Source organism: Typopeltis vanoorti, chromosome 7 (genome assembly GCF_054136105.1).
Source record: "Typopeltis vanoorti isolate ZY-2024b chromosome 7, IOZ_Tvanoo_1.0, whole genome shotgun sequence".
Lineage (NCBI taxonomy): Eukaryota > Metazoa > Arthropoda > Arachnida > Uropygi > Thelyphonidae > Typopeltis > Typopeltis vanoorti.
Window position 1 is genome coordinate 67,766,186 of NC_143555.1, and position 17,521 is coordinate 67,783,706.

The 17,521-nt window shown below is 35.9% G+C and overlaps 1 protein-coding gene across 1 annotated transcript in view; it reads right to left on the reverse strand.

Annotated features, from left to right (window-relative positions):
• The window catches only part of LOC150104746 (COMM domain-containing protein 8-like), a 52,809-nt gene that overhangs the window by 22,144 nt on the left and 13,144 nt on the right, over nt 1–17,521 (reverse strand). The window contains exon 3 of the mRNA XM_090395621.1: nt 9,647–9,811. Coding sequence (XP_090251747.1) covers nt 9,647–9,811 — 165 coding nt within the window. The remainder of the gene's footprint in view (nt 1–9,646; nt 9,812–17,521) is intronic.

Consider the following 17,521-nt stretch of genomic DNA (forward strand, 5'->3'; position numbering starts at 1 on the left):
GCCTGCTGAACAGTGCTGAAGTACCCAATGTGGCCCTCATGGCAAAATGTTTGGAGACCACTGCTCTAGACAGTGGCAGATCTTCCAGTTGATAAGAGCAGCCAGTTTGATATGGGATTTCAAAGCAGGACAAAGACTGTTGTTACAGACTTAGCAGATCGGTTGCTAGTGCATCACCAAATAGATGAGATGAATATGAAAAGAGTAATTATAATGGAAGATTTTAATTATCCAAATACTGATTAGGTAGCAGTAGAATCTCATGAGAAGAATCAAAATGCATTTATTGAGCTGTTGCGGGACAACTTCCTCAAAGAGCATGTGACAGAAGGAACTCTACATCAAAGAAAGTTAGACTTGATTAGTGTCAGATGGCGTTTCAGTTAAAGACGTAACTATTCTGCCTCCAGTTGGTGACAGTGATCATGCGGTACTCACTTAGGAAGTGACTAAGTTTATAAATGTTCCATTCAGAAAAAGTTACATGCTGAACTACAAAGCAGGAAATTATGACCAACTGAGGGGTATACCGAGTTCAGTGGAATGGGATTGGTTGATGGATGGGAAGACTAGCGACAGTGCCTGGGAAGTATTTAAACAATAGTTAAATGGTGAGATATCAGAGTGTGTCCCAAGTTCAAAGAATAAATAGGGTAGGAGTCAAATGGATGTGTAATCTTATTAAGCAAGAGATTCGTAAGAAAAGGATGATGTGGAAGGAATACCATGTGCATAAAGATGATGTGCATTATGAAAATTATAAGCAGCAGGCTAGAATAGTCACAACTGTTGTACAGAAAGCAAAGTCTGAGTATGAAAAGAAATTGGCTCTGCATGCTAAATCCCATAAGAATTCTTTCGATAAGCTGCAAGTAAAAGAAAGAATGAATATGAAAGAATAATTCTTCTAAATGCAGATGACGTGAGGGTTACAGATGTAAAAGAGGTTGTTCAACTAATCAACGAGCGCCCGTTTTGTTAAAAGCTATCAACCTGGTGTACATGACATTGAGCTCACTGTTACCTCTTCACTGGATGAAGAAACTCAGGTATATGAGGATGAGGTATTAGAGCAGTTGCAAAAACTGAATAAGAATTCAGCAATAGGGACTGATGGGATATCAGCACGTGTGCTAAAAGAGTGTCCAGCTGAACTGGCTATTCCTTTGACTAGGTCGTTTAATATGAGTCTCAGAACAGGGAAGATTCCGCAGGAATGGAAAAAATGTAAGGTAATTCCATTGCACAAGGGTAGTGCAAAGATCGATGTATCCAATTATCAACAAATTAGTATCTCAGGAGTGGTAGTGAAGATTTTGGAAAAATTAGGCAGGACTCACATTCTGAAATGGGTTGACAGTGAATCTTTACTTTGCAATGAGCAACATGGGTATGCTAAGGGAAGGTCATGTTTTAGCAACTTACATTCTATAACAATGTTACCATTGAACTAGACAAGGGGAATGGATACATTATGATACTTCTGGATCTTGTTAAGGCTTTTGACAGAATACAGCATGGTAGACTGCTGCATAAATTGGAGAATATGTGTTTGGATTATAGAATATTAGTGTGGAATATGCAGGATGCGAGTCTGCAAGATTTAAGGTAACCGATGGTGTACCATAAGGATCAGTGCTTGGTCCACTATTATTCAAGCTATACGTTAATGATATTGGGAAGGATTTGACAAGCGACATACAGCTATTTGCTGATGATGCACAGATAGGTAGGGTAATCAGCAATGCTGCTGATACAGTACTCGCAGAATGATTTGAATAGGCTGGAATTGTGGGCATGAGAAAATGGATGTCAGTAAATGTAAAGTCATTCATTTCAGCATAATTAGATATCCAATGTCATATTATATTGGTGGGATTATGCTTGAAGAAACTCATGAGGCTAGGGATCTTGAAGTGTTAGCAGATAAGAAGTCAAAGTTCATGGGCCATGTAGCAAATACTGCAAATACAACTCAAAAGATAATTGCAATGCTGAAACGAATGTTCACATGCAAAGATAAGGATGCCATTATTCCTCTTTACAAGGCTTTGATAAGATCTCACTTGGACTATTGTGTGCAGGTCTAGTTTCTGTTGTGATTCTGATATACTGGGGGGGGGGGGGAGAGTCCAAAGGAGAGTGTAAAAATGATATCAGGATTGTGGAATACTGATTACGAAGACAGATTGAGAATTTGTAGACTTCAGACACTAGCAAACAGGAGAAATAGGGATGATATGATTGAGAACTTCTGAAAGGGTCATACAGGATTTGAATTGATGGAATTTTAATTTATGGAGGATGGGAAAAGGACAAGAGGGCATCATTGGAAGCTGAGAATGAATGCCACTAAGAAGGGGTGAGGTCTAGATTTTTCTCTCATAGGGGGGGTGCAAGATCGGAATCGACTGCCATTGGAGGTTGTGAGCGCAAGCAGTGTAAATGAATTCAAGAATAAGTATGATAGCTGGTGTATGTAGTATGTGGCCTCCCTCGATGAGTCCCTGACTCCCTGGAGGTCTCTCTCTTAATAATAATAAAATGATGATGTTTCTTTAAAGTTCCATTTTTTCTGAGATGTCCCAGATATAGGGAGCAGTAGTAATAGCATTCCTGTAATCAACATGATGCAATGGTTTTGGGATGTAGGGAGGATTAAGTATTTTTGTAAATTTGATTGCAGAATTGAAGTCATTAGATAAGAAGGATCAGCATATATGTAAATTTCAGTAATAAGAAATGTTTGATTAAAACAGAGACTGATGACTCTGTTAACTAGAGTCCTTATAATACCATATTGTTGTGAGGTGGGGGAATAATGGGAACGCATGTGTCAAGAAGTGTTATGAACATGCTGCCTAGAAAAGCAAGATTATTGTTATTTTCTTTCTATAGTGAATTAGATTCTAGAATATTGACTTAAGGTGGAGGAGGAATGTGTTTCAGCCATGTAGCCAAATAAGATACACATCAATGAGATAGAAGATTCAAGAGCAGCTGTGTCAAGGGCATGCTTTTCAAAATGTTTCGTGCAGAAATTAACAAGGAGAGGTGGAAGATATACCCACAGCAGTGCCTTCTGTTTGGATTTTCAATTGAATGTCAGAATAAGAAAACAGTTATGATAATCAGAGCAAGTACAAACAGGACTTTCTTCATGGAATAAACAGCTGATCTTAAAAACCAACCTAACTTCAATAAATATGACTGTGTTCAAGACACTCCAGATATAGGAAACCAATCCTTAAGTCCTGCGCAAGGGCTTCCTACTAGTGCCCATAGATTCCATCCGTTATAGGGCTTCAGAGTTTTAATTCTGTTTCCAATAAGTTGTTGTCTATGCATACATTACTTACATAGCTTTTTTTATACTATAGCACCAATGATGTTCTGTGATAGAAACAAAATGCTGAGGTTACAAAAACTATCATTTCATTCATTCCTATGTGCTGTCTTCAGTCCATTAAACCATAAAATATTACTTAAAATTGAGTGTCAATTCCCTTTTCATAAAATAATCCAAAAAAGATTCGTCTTTTGCTGAAGTCATATTTCAACGTATTTTCAAGACTAACAGAGTAAACAGTTTCAGGGCAGTTTTTCCAATCAAAATCTCGTCCATTTCCTCAATTTCATCCATTATTTTTCTCATCCAGTAGGACATTTCGTCCAATCTTATTTTGTCCAATTAAAAATAATTGGACAAAATGTCCTGAAAACACCTGGGTTTGAGGTTATTTGTCCAATCCTATTTCATCCCTCTTATTCGTCCAATTCTTCATATTAGTCCAAAGAGTTATAAGTAACTTGTGATCATTAATAATAGTCAGTTGACGTTAACATTTTTTTGTAATTTGTCCTTAAAATTTGGCAGTGCTGAATATGGTGGAAATCATGATGAGTGACAGGGGTAAACTAATGCTTTATCTACAAAATTATTGTCATCATTTTCACTCTTACAAGAATAAGACCAAATGGTATTGGTGATGGGAGGTTCGTGACAGTTGCAATGCTATATGCATCACAACTACCAGTTTAGACAACATCATGGTGTACAAAGACGGTAAGGACGATCACCAACATGAATCAGGCATGGACGGAGAGGTTAGGAAAGTTAAAAATAATCTAAAGAGAAGGGTGCAAGACAATATGCATGGTCCACCCTCACACGTTATGCGTATGGTTATAGGACAAGTTCAGCAAGATGAAGAATTACTTATGTTGCCGGAGAGGAACAGTTTACAGAGGCAAGTCAATAGATGGCAGAACACTGCGAAGCCTCGTACTCTCGCAAGTTTGGTTGGTGTTGAAATACCGGAAGAATATCAAGTACTGTTAAATCATGATAGATTTCTTTTTTATGATTCTGGTGTACAGGACGAGGATCGTCTTCTTGTTTTTGCCACAATGGAGAACCTAAGATTACTTGGAGCGAGTGACATTATGGCACATTTAAAACTGCACCCTCACAATTTGCTCAGTTGTTTACTATGCATGAAATATTTTGAGAGCATGTCATGCCTCTGGTGTACACTCTAACTCCTTCAAAAACTGAGACTACATATCAGTCAATATACCAGCATGTTGTCAACACTGCAAAACAAGCAGGAATCATTGTGAATCCACATACTGTTATGATGGATTTCGAGCTGGCGAATATGAATGCTGCACGGGAGATATTTCCTAATGCAAATATGAAGTGTTGTCTATTTCATTTTTCTTAGGCCCTTTGGCGACATATGGTAGCTTTGGATCTGTCACAGAGGTATAAAGTTGCAGGAAGCCCTATATGTGAAGAAGCATCAATGATGTTCGGCTTGCCATTCGTGCCAATTGACAATGTACTTGAGGTATTTGACTACATTGCAGAGAGTGTTTCAGAAGACTTGGAAGGAATGATAGAGTATGTTGAACGTGTTTACATCAGAGGGCATCGAGCTTGAGGGCGGAAAACCCTCGTTTTCCACTCAAGGTATGGAATTGACGTGTGAATTATGTGAATCAACATAACAGCATGTGGATTCACAATGTCCATGATTTGGTCATCAATGGGACACAGAGAACCAACAATTCTGTAGAAGGTTGGCATAACAAATTCTAAAAGTTGATGGTGGTGTACCATCCATCACTTTGGAGGTTTATCGATTCCCTGAAAGAGGAACAGAGGCAGAACGAACAAGATATAACACGCCTTCTTGGAGGTCAAAGAAACATCGGGGCTCCTGTGAATAGCTGGTACCTACATAACCAAGAACGCATTTTCTCCCTAGTACAGCAATATCCTCAGTACAAGGCTGAAAACAGACTCGACTCATACCCACAGTCAATCGCTTATCATTTGAAGGTGAACCCAGCCGAGGAAGACTAAATTCTCCAAACTCCACAGATTTCAAAATCCATTATCTCATTTTCACATATCATTTCACATCAATTTCTGAATTAATTCTGTTGTTTCCTTATTTGATTTGTTATAATTAAATGCTCATGTACATATCTTGTAGAAATTTGTATACAAATTAAAACAAGTGGCTCAGAATCACTCTTGCATTTTCACTGAGGAAAAATCTAGGTTGGACATAGTGATATATAGGGCAAATTAAGGCTGGACAAAATGAGATTGGACGAAATGTCCAACTGGACGAGTATTCCCTTGGACAAACTTATAAAAGGACAAAAAATTTTGGACCATCTGCTCTCAAACCGAGTAAACAGGTTGTTAAATATTTGAAAATCACAGTAGCTTTTCAAATATGAGGTTCCAAATTCCAATATTAGAAATAAGCAAGCACACAATGACTCTGGTTCTCTTATTATTCTAATTACTCAAAAGAAAATATTCTCATCCACTTAAGCTAATAGTCATAGACAATTTTTCTCAGTACAAAGGTCATGAAGGGATATGAGTAGGTCCAAAAGCATTTGGCATAACAGAATAACATAAACATATGTTCATAAAGATGTATGAAAATGAAATAGAGTTTGTCTATAATAATTTCAAATGATTTAAAAGTAAGTAATCATTTAGTGTATATATTAAGAGCCTCTAGCTCAGCTAATAATGATGTCTTTTGGTTAGAAAGACCTGAGCTCAAATCCTGTCTAGCAGTATGATTTTCAACCGAATGTGTGTTGGGCATTCTCATATGGAGAAGACACAGTTCTCCTGCACCCTCCAGGAAATTCAAGTTTTTCATCTTGAAAAACATGCAAAACCAGCCAAAAAACACAACTAGCAGCCATAAAACACATAACTGCCAAATATGAATAGATAATTAATTGCTCTATCAGAACATTAATTATATTTATATGAAGCAGGTTACTTGGCTTTACACACATATGGAATAAATATAAAATCTTCTGCATGTGAGATTGAATAACTTTTATCAACTTCACACAAAGGACTACAGAAAACATAGCACTTTAGTGATGATATGGAGAGAGTGATAGAATGAAAACAGAGAAACAACCCGTCGAGATTCTTTTAGTTTGAGAAAATAAAGGTAGAGAAAAAAAGAGGAAGAAAAAAACGCTGGTTTGGTAATGTTGAAGTTAATACCGCAAACTGTGATGACTAGCTATTACTCATATTTCCATAGGTTTAGAGAAAGGTGGAGGAATGATGGATATCAGTTTATGGAACAGCATTAACAGAAATATTCACAGAAATGGTGATGCGTTATCGAATGCATTCCTCTGGATAGCATTATGGATTTTTAGTACACCATCTCAAATGTGAGACTAGTACTCTAGGATAGGACAACTATATACAGAGTTGGCAACTATACCAGTGAGAAGAAACATCTTATTGTCTTGAATGGGGAGTGAGATGATACAGATGTGATGCATTCTGTGCCTAGAAATAAGTGTCAGTCCAAGAAAAAAAATCTGTTTGTGTCTGAGGATCTGAACATAACCAAAAGATAAGGGAAGGTAAAGTGATTTTTTTTTTTTTTTTGAGAAAGAATTCAGGACTGACTTAAGTGTCCTCATGCTACTGAAGAAAGACATGGAGATCAGCATTTATAGCACATATGGGCAACCTCCGGCCTACGGGTCGGATCCGGCCCTCTACTTCTTTTGATCCGGCCCTAATCTATTTCAGCGAAGTTTGTCTGATTCATGGTGGGAGAAAACATGGTGTGTTCTACTAACTCACATTAAGCTGACGTCATATGACTTGCGCAAAACACACTATGTTTTCTCCAACCAAGATCTCTTTCTCTTTGACTAGCGGCGTGTGTGAACATGTTACAACGTGTTAGTTCGGTACTTGCATTGGTGTTGTGCTTTGATCAGTGCCTGCATTGATGTTATGTTCTGTTCAGTACCTGCGGTGTAGAAGACAGTTTTGTTTGATAGTTCTGAATATCGCTTATAAATTTGAGACAATGTCAGAGGTTATTGCAAAAAAAAAAAAAGAAAAGCAGATGCAGAGAATCATCAATTTCAAGACAACTGGACGGAGGATTATTATTTTATTCTGAATAAAGGTTTGCCTGTATGTTTGCTGTGCAATGAATCCATATCCGTCAACAAAGAAAACAACTTGAAGTGACACTTTACTTCGAGACATACGGATCAGATCACCCAAAAATTGATGGACAACTACGAAAAGATGAAATACAGAAGTTGAAGAAGAACTTGGAAACCTTGCAGCAAATGTTCAACAAGCAAAGAATGCAGCACCACAGCATTGTCAAATCCAGCTTTGTGGTAAGCGAAAAAATCGCTAAGCATTCTAAGTCATTTGGTGAAGGAGAATTTATCAAAGAATGTCTGCTGGATGTTGCAAGTATAATATGTCCTGAAAAGAAAAAAGACTTTGAGAATATCGGCCTATTTTTGGATTATAAAGATGCGTCTTATTATTGTGAAGTGAGGTGGTTGAGTAAAGGTAAAATGTTAAAACGATTTTATGATCTGAGACAAGACATTGCAGATTTTATGGATATAAAAGGAAACACAATTAACCAAGTAAAAGATGATGAGTGGGTGTGTGATTTAGCATTCCTTGTAGATGTCACCGGATACCTAAACGAATTGAATCTTAAATTGCAAAAACAAGGACAATTGGTTCATGAACTGCATGGACATGTCAAAGCTTTTTGTAATAAACTAAGATTGTTGGAAAGTCAGATAAGAGCTAAAAATTGTTATCATTTTCCTCCTCTAGCAACTCATAAAAATATCCCTTATAATTGTTATGGAGATGAACTGAAGGCACTAATAGAGCAATTTGATACGAGGTTTGCCGACTTCAAAAACAAAGACTCCACATTTGCTATATTTGCTCGTCCGATGGATGCGGATGTAAATAATGTGCCAGAAAACTTATAGATGGAACTTATTGAGCTTCAGGTGCACAATTTAATAACATTGCTTTGACGGATTTTTATAAATTTTATTTGGTGGAAGAAAAATATACGTGCCTTTTCAAGAAAAATCATTTGTCTATTCGGCAGTACATATATGTGTGAACAGTTTTTTTCGAGGATGAAATACAATAAATCAAAAATTTGGACAAGAATAACGAATAAAAACCTTGAAAATTCTATGCAATTATCCTTAAGTAATATTAACGTCAATATTGATAGTCTTGCAGTTGAAGTACAAGGCCAATCTTCACATTAAATTATGTCGTTTATTATATTATAAAATTTATGTAAAACTTTACACCAAAGCATTATATTATAAATAAATGAAATATGAAGTAGCAACTTGTTTTAATTCATTTAATATTAATTTATTTTATTTAATAATTTGGTCTGGCCCTTGACTCGGAGACAGAATGATAATTTGGCCCCCAAACTAGGAATGGTTGCCCATGCCTGATTTATAGGATTGCTTCTGTAAACTTCGAAGTTGGCCTGTTTGACCACAGCAAGGTTTATCAAACGAAGAGGTATATAGCACATTATTATCAGATAAACAACAAAGATTTTGAAAGTTGGTAAGCAGGTAATTGATAGTAGAGGAATAGAGATCATAACTTGTGTAATATCAGTGTATGGCCATAATGATGGTATAAGAAGGTAGTTGGCCAAGGTTGTTTATGTCAAACCTAACTGAATTCTTAGAAATGTTAAGAGTGACACTGTATAAGTTTCTCCAAATCTTTCTGTGGTACACATCCAGAGGTGGAAGATGCAGACAAGATCTGGTCAAACTGGTTGGCTGTATGGTTAACATATCTGCTCTCTAACTAACAGGCTATGGGTTTGAATCTTGCATGGGCATGGATATTTGTCACGGTTTTTAAGGAAGACAAACTTCCCAGCTAGTGTGAGACCACCATCCCCAACTTATTTGAGACCTGAAGTAGTTTGAGAGTTCCATGTTTGGTTTCTAGAGTAGGATTTCCAGATTACGTAAAAAAAATTAAGATACAAAAAATAAATAAAATTATTAAAAAAACAGAAAATAGGCTGGCAACACAGAGTTCAGTCATCCATTTCTTCAAACCATGAAATCAGCACTTTCCATAAAAGTGCATTTTCATAGCACGTGTGTGTGTATATACAAGTGAGTGTGAAATTTTTCTTCATTATTAAGTGATGTAAAAGGGGGGAAAAAAAGGTTGAGAAACAAAGGAGATTATTCCCTTCCAAATAAGTATATCACATTAGTTTTGCAAGTGCTTTACCTTTAACTTCCAGTCAAAATCCTTAAGATATCCTGAAGATATAGCATGAGTCTCTTGCAGGAGAACAGTTTTTAAGTCACATGATCTAAGCTCCAGACAGTCAAGTATTCCTTTGATATGTGACTGTGGTAAGGATGAGAGCATTTTGGAAACCTTAAAAAAAACCTAAGTTATAAAATAAATATTTTATAAAATATGTAACATATTATTATTATTATTATTTCGGGCTACTCCAGGGAGTCCTTAGACTCATCGAGGGAGGCCCTAAACATCATGTCCACACAACTATTCAACATTCTCACAGTATCTATCATACCTTGCCTTGAACTCGCTCACTGTCATAGCACCCACAACAGACTCTGGCAGCCCATTCCACTCATTCACCACTCTAAAAGTAAAGAACCCAGCTCTAACACCCCTGCTAACCACACTCTTGCCCAGCTTCCATAGGTGTCCCCTAGTTCTCCCACCACCAGTCCTGATCTCAAAAATATCCTCTGAATTAATCCTATAGAATCCCTTTAGCAATTTGAATGTCTCAATCATATCTCCCCTTTTCTGCCTATCAACCAGTTTCTGCAACCCACAAATCTTCAACCTGTTCTCATATGGTTCATTCCATAGACCTGCTATCATCTTAGTCACTCACCTCTGGATCCTCTCCACCTCCTCCCCATCAAGAAGGAACCGAGGCGACCAAATATTCTATATTCTATTCTATATTCTATAAATATTCTATATAATAAAAATATTCTTATAATCTAAATGATTATAAGGATACAAGAAGTTCTTAAATCCTTAAATTTTTGCAAAATAACAAATCTGATAAAGTACAGAGAAAGAAGCTACAAAGAAATTTTTTCATTTACAAATACTGTAAAACTCATCAAAAGAAAGAGGTAAATATTTAGAATAAATAAGAGAATAATTTACGGGCATGGTCATTTAAAAATTTTCACATCAGATACTGGCAAGAAGTATTTGGCCTCAACAGATTCTGAATTCATAAAACAACATGCAGAGAAAGAGGCAAAATTTCTTCTTTATATATATCAGATATTCTGTACATAAAAAGGTTGAGAAACAAAGGAGATTATTCCCTTCCAAATAAGTATATTACATTACTTTATTTTATGCCTCTTTTACCGCTAACTTTTTAAAATTGGAAGACAGCTGGTCTCCACCATTAGCCATCACCAATAACTGGGCTCTCTCAGCTACTTGATAATTTAAGGTGGAGAGGATGACAGAAACTATCCTGTGGTCATAAATCTAACACTTAAATTGGTATCTGAAGCACTGTAAGATCTATAGCCAATTTTTTCCAAGATGCAGGGTTAAAACCTGAACTTTCTTGAGAGAAAACTCTTAGTTCTGATCTGGTTAATACACCTACAGTCATTAATCAGATCAAAAAAGGATATTTCTATCACTCAAACATAAATGAAAATACAAAAGTAACCATAATATGCTTCAGCCACATATAACTAAACTGATTAATCAGAAGATACCATTTCAGGGCCATGATTTTATTTATTTATTCGTATGCACCCCCCCCCCCCCGTTCCTTGCGGGATGAAAAACACCAGATACACTGGTGGGAAAAAACCCTGTTGTTCATGCCCAAGACCAGCTAACTTGGCTATGGCTGAGAAAGATCCTTAAGCTCCTCACATTGTCAACGGGAATCGAACCTAGGACACTCCTTCCCCAGGCATATGGTTACAAACTTCAAAGCCACTAGGCTAACCAAGTGGACCAGGCCACAATATATTATACTTACTTTTTCCAGGTATAGTTCGCCCACCGATTTGAGGTCCCTCGACACTTCTGCGCATGTCAGAAAAAGGAGAATCCATTCCAATAATAGGGTAATCAGTCTGTCCTCTGGGATGTAATAATAAACAAACTGAGTTTTTTATTATTACAGGTCGGAAAATTTAGCTTTTCTTTTACGAACATTGCTGTTTTTAAAGTGTAACTATTTTGCTTGTATAACAGTTGGAAAAATGTACGTAGAGTGTTAATAAAATTAAAAAAGCTATAGCATAAAACAAAAATGTAACTAAGTTTATTTTTAAGAAAGTTTTCTATAAAATAAAAAGAATTATACAGAAAAACAGAAATTATTTCAAATGAACTTAGATATTCCAAACTTACAGTTGAGAGAACTGAGGCACTTTAATGTCCTAAACTGATTAATTATTTATGAGTTGTTGTGACTCTCAATAGCATGCAAAAAAATGTTGGAAAAAATACCATTGTCAAATTCTTTTACTCTTCAGAGTCATCTGAATCGGTGTCCGAATCGCCATCACTTTCACTTAAACTGATCACCAAAGGTTCGCACAATTCTTCGATAATTCCGTCTGTATCCCAATATATATTTTCCAATGAGGTGACATGAGAGCAATATTTTCCCCACTTTTGAACTGTAATACTTTCAATCGCCTGTTCTGAAAGCTTAAAAAGTTTCGACATGTCAATATCCCCAGTTACGTTGCGATGGCGAATGAAACTTTTCACTTCTGCCCAAACATACTCAATAGCATTAATATCGCAATGATATGGTGGTAGCCTCAAAGCTAGAAATCCATGCTCTTTGAGCATCGTGTCGAATTTAAATAGTTTAGTTGTGGGCGAGTTTCTTTTGACCAAATTAAGCAATTCAATTTTTTGCATATCTGGGGATGAGAAATGTTATTTGCAGAGAGCCAATCCATAAGAACTTGCTTCTTATTAGACCAATTTGGAACTTTGTTTAATCGAATAGAGTGATATGAAGCGTTATCAATTATAACAACAGCATTTTTAGGAAGGTTTGGAATCAGTTTTTCTTCTGCCAACTTTTCGAAAATCGTAGAATTCATTTTCCCATGGTAATCTCCAATAGTTGAATTGGCTTTGTATAGTAAGTTTGAATTCGCTAAAAAACCCATTTCTACACCCGCACACAAAATTATTATGCGCCGCGAGGCATTTCCGGTTTGTAGCACTCCACATTCTTCTTTAGACTGCCAACATTTTCCATAAGTTAAATTACTATCAATCCAAGTTTCATCTAGATATACAATCGGTCTTTTCTCCTCCCTGAAACGTCTTATTGCTCTCAAATACTGCGTTCTAGATAAAACAATGTCACTTCGCTCCACGATAAGTTTCCTTTTATTCTGGGACTTTTTAAAACAAAATCCGATTTCATGAAGTATTTTCCTTAAAGTTTCTCTTTTCCAAGAAAAATTAATTTTTTCTTTAAGCACAGGAATCAATTTCGGAACAGTTGGCACTCTTTTCTCGACCACGTAAAATTCGTGAATAGTTCTTCTTATAACGTCTACATCAAAATCATTCAAAGCTACGGTTTCGATGGTTTTCTTTCTCTGGCGCTTTTTTTTAAGAGATTTAAATTTTGGCTTACCTTCACCTTTTGATTCCCTACGAATTCTTTTAATAGTCGACCCCGATACGCCCGCAATTGCACTTGCACGTTTTATGACTTGAGAAAGGGGAACAAGAAGACGGCCTTCTGACGATTCTTTTGCGCAGAATGTCAGCACATTATTCAATATTCTTTTGCAAGAGCTACTGAAACATGTAACAACAGAACTTGTTGACTGTACTGGATCCATCATATACAAATTAATAATAAAAAAATAATGCAAAAAGAGAACAACAAAAATCAAGCTAGTACTAGTATACAGCGACAGACAAGAAAGCACGTGATTTCGCATGTTGGCGACCAATTCGTACATCCTTCATTTCTTTCTCCCCTTCAGTATGAATCGACTATTCTTGGCACAAAGCCAAGAAGGGACCTAGAAGTGGTGGGCGAACTATATCAAGTAACTCAGAAACTGCCAGAAAAGAAAGTTAAGAAAAAATTACTTTAGTTGGACAAGAATTGAACTTATTCTGATATGCTAGTATTACTGTATCAGAAACATTACCCATGGTAAAAAAAAAAAGTGAATTACCTAGTAATTATCAAATTCTTGATATGTACCAATAAGGGGTGTATATAGGATATTATAACAGCACTATGCAAAAAATTTACATCATTATTCACTTCTTATCGATAATTTCCCTTCAAACAAGTCTTATTTGTCAGAAATTCAATACTGTCAGAACCTATATTCAGATCTTCTAAGACACTTCTTACTGCATCGGTCCACACAGATCTTTATTAGCCTCTGCTTTTCCTGCATCAGTATAAACATCAAACACTTTTTCTCACTTTTCCTCTTTCTCTCTCTCTCATTAGGTGACCATACCACCTGAGATTAGTTCTGCTTACACATTCCTGCATGCTAACAATGTCAAGTTGCTTCCTAATATCTTCATTTTTAATATGATTCTTCTATTGTTCATTCCCCTAATTTTTCTGGGAACTGTCATATTTGTGGTCTGTTTTATGACAGTTTTATGACAGTTCTAGTAGATGTTTTATTTCTAAACTAGGTCTTGGATCCATAAGTAAAAGTTATCTTGTGCACAGCTACTAAATTTAATGTTCTGACTAATTTCTCTCTTATTCCATATATGTTTATTCAGTTCACTGCCTAACATACAGACTTTGCTAATTCTGTTGTCTACTTCCATATTTCATTTGCCATTTTCAAACTTTGCCCAAATAGCTATAATGTTTTCCATTCATGGATGCAGGTGATATTTCAATGTTCCTCACTATTTTCACAGTCATTGTCACATTTTCATACAAAACTTTTCATAGCAGCTATTTGTTTTAGTTAAGGAACCTTGCAGTTATGTACTTGATTCATTTAAGAGTAAAATATCATGTGCTTAAAGTAAACAGCCAAGATTTACATCTCCAGTTTAATATTAGGCTTAATGCCACTTTCTTTAATGGTATCATTCATACAGATTATGAAAAAATAGATGGAGTACACCCCTTATCTCACATTACATTTTACATCAAACTATCTTACTGTACTTCCTTCAATATAACTCCAATATTGACTTCTGTTCAATGTAATGCCCTGTTTACATCATATAATTGTAGTGTTTTGAACAGCTTTTCTCTTGGTACCTTGTTCTATGCCTTTTCACTCAGCTGTAACTGAGACACGAGGAAGTATACACCTGATATGCAATTCATTCTTTTGATTCATATTTTGAGTGTTGTAACTAGTCTTCTATACTCTTCCTGAATAATCCTAATGTTAGCAAAATACATAGGAGTTAATATTAAATTTCAATTTCTTTCACACATGTTGACCATTTTAAAAATCTATATTACTATAGAATGAAATCTCCCTGCATAATGCAAAACATCCCCCTCTCCCTTGCAGATGTAGAAAAGCAAGTAGTTTTGCTGTATCACTAAATACAGTATAAAGACATTTACAGTCCATGTACTACATTTAGCAACAATTAGCATAATTAGAGAAAAATGGGATGAAAATGACCTTGTGAAAAACATCTATCTCCCATGGATACTATACTGCACACATGCAAGTAAAACAAAGTTTTATTGTAGAACCAAACACAGTACCTAATTAAATGCATTATTCTAACATCATCTTTCAAATTTTTAGTTGCAGAAAATGCATGGTAACACCTATTTATAATGCCATCACAATGAGAGCAAAAATATAATCATTTATGTAAAGCAAATTTTCAAATGCTAACAAAAATGTGTGTATATGTATATATAAATAACAGAGTTTGAATGGCATTTGAGATTTTCTCTGTCATTAAGACAGTTCTCAAATACTAATCTTACAAATAAAATTCTATCAAAAAAATTGCAACTAACATATTACACATGGAAAACTTTGTCAAAATGTGCCACCTAATGCAGAAGGGTGATAATATACAAGCAATAGCCAGATCCTGGCTTATGAGGTTGTTCACTACAGCTCTAAACAAATTTTGGTTTTTATTGTGTTTATCATAGAAGATAAAAATTCATGATACATATACAGGATGTCCACAGTGGACCTTCCTAGTTTCAAATAGTAAAAAATCAAAATGTGGAAATATGCAAGGTTTGGCTTGTTCAAAAGTTCCAGAGACACTCTACAAGTTTCATCCAAAATTTTTTCCTGCGTTTCGATGCAGTAGTGCTGCTGCTGGACAGGGCTGTCATAGTTTTAAAGATGGTATCAAGGGCAGAGAAAGCACAAGTTGCATGGTGGTTAGCTGAGCTAAAATCAATCAAAGCAGTGCAGCATAAGTTCCATCAGGTGTACAAAACGGCAGCACATAACCCCAAGCGTATCTGTTTGTGGAAAGAAAATTTCCTAATGAAAAGAAGTATTTCGAAACAACATGGAGGAAGAGGAGGAGGAAGAAAGCAGCTAATATTGGAAGAGAAGGTAGAGAGGATTCGCAAAACATTTCTGTGAAGCCCGACAAAATCCGTTAGGAAAGTATCATGTGCTGCACATACCCTGCTCCACCATTCAAGCAACATCGACGGAATGATTTACCTTGACATGCTAGAAAATTTCATCTTTCCACAACTCAAAGAATTGCAACCATACATTCTCTTTCAACAAGAAGGTGCCTCGCCACACTGGCATTTGAAGATCCGTGCAACTCTTGACAGGGTCTTCCCTCAGCAGTGGATCAGACGTGGAGGACTGATTCCTTGGCTGCCACAATCGCCAGATCTTACCCCCACAAGAAAAAAAATTAGTGGGGTATGTGAAGGACACAGTCTATGCAACTAAAGTGGACAGCCTAGAGAACCTGAAACATTGCATTTCTGCTGCTGTGTCCTCCATCACTCCTGACATGCTTCAGAGAACCTGGTCAAAAATAGACTATTGACTTGACATTGTATATGCACACATGAAAGTGTACTGATTTTTTTTTTTACAAAAACTTGGTGAGTGTTCCTTATCTGTACACTTTCGACACCATGGTCCATACACTTAAGTAGTAGTAACACACTGAAACTAGGGAGGTCCAATGTGGATACCCTGTAAAATATTTTTCACACATATAAATATAAATACACACAATAACATAAATAAAATACAATGCATACATTTTTCACATAATATAAAAAAATATAAAAAACAAAGAAAATTTCAGTTGACAATAAAATATATTGCATATGACATTTTGTTCTACATTACAGGCATCAACAACATAATGTAATGAACACCAATCACCACTCACTAATATCCAGCATACACCTCAATTTACCCTCAGACATTTGTGTTGTGACAAAGTAAGAGTGTTTTAAAAATTAGTTTCTAAGGTGAAATACTGGCTACTTTTCTGGCTTTAGAAGTGAAAGTTACACAACCCCTTATTGTTTAAAATGACAGTGAATGCTGTGAAACACTCTTCTCGGTATGAAGTTTGTAAAGTCAAAGCATCATGTGCTGCCCTAATGAATACACACACAACACTTGACCAAGCTTTTTCATACTGTTTTAACAACATATCAGCCAAACTTTAAAGCATTAACAGCAAAAATGAAGACCCAACCTAAGCTTTCTATGAGCAGTAGTTAACAGCCTAATAATGTGAATATATGTTATTTGTTTTTAATAATTAAAGCTCTTAGAAAATATTTTGTGAATTACAAACATCCGATTAACGTCATATGTGGTTCTTAGGTCTATGAAACTTGTCCCCACCCCGTGATATATAGTATCAAAGCAGATTCCCAGATGAAGTGAAACGCTGCCTGGTGTGAACATGGTAAAACCATAATGGAAAATCTTGACCTAAATGATTTGGACACCATGGGTTAGCTTTGAAATTACTTCATTATTCACCAGTGTGCCTTTAATAGAGACCCTTGACCTTATTAAAGCCACACTTCCCTTCTGGTATGAATTATTCAGAATCACTGTTTAATCAAGTTATTTTTCATGAAAAGAAAAAATATACAAA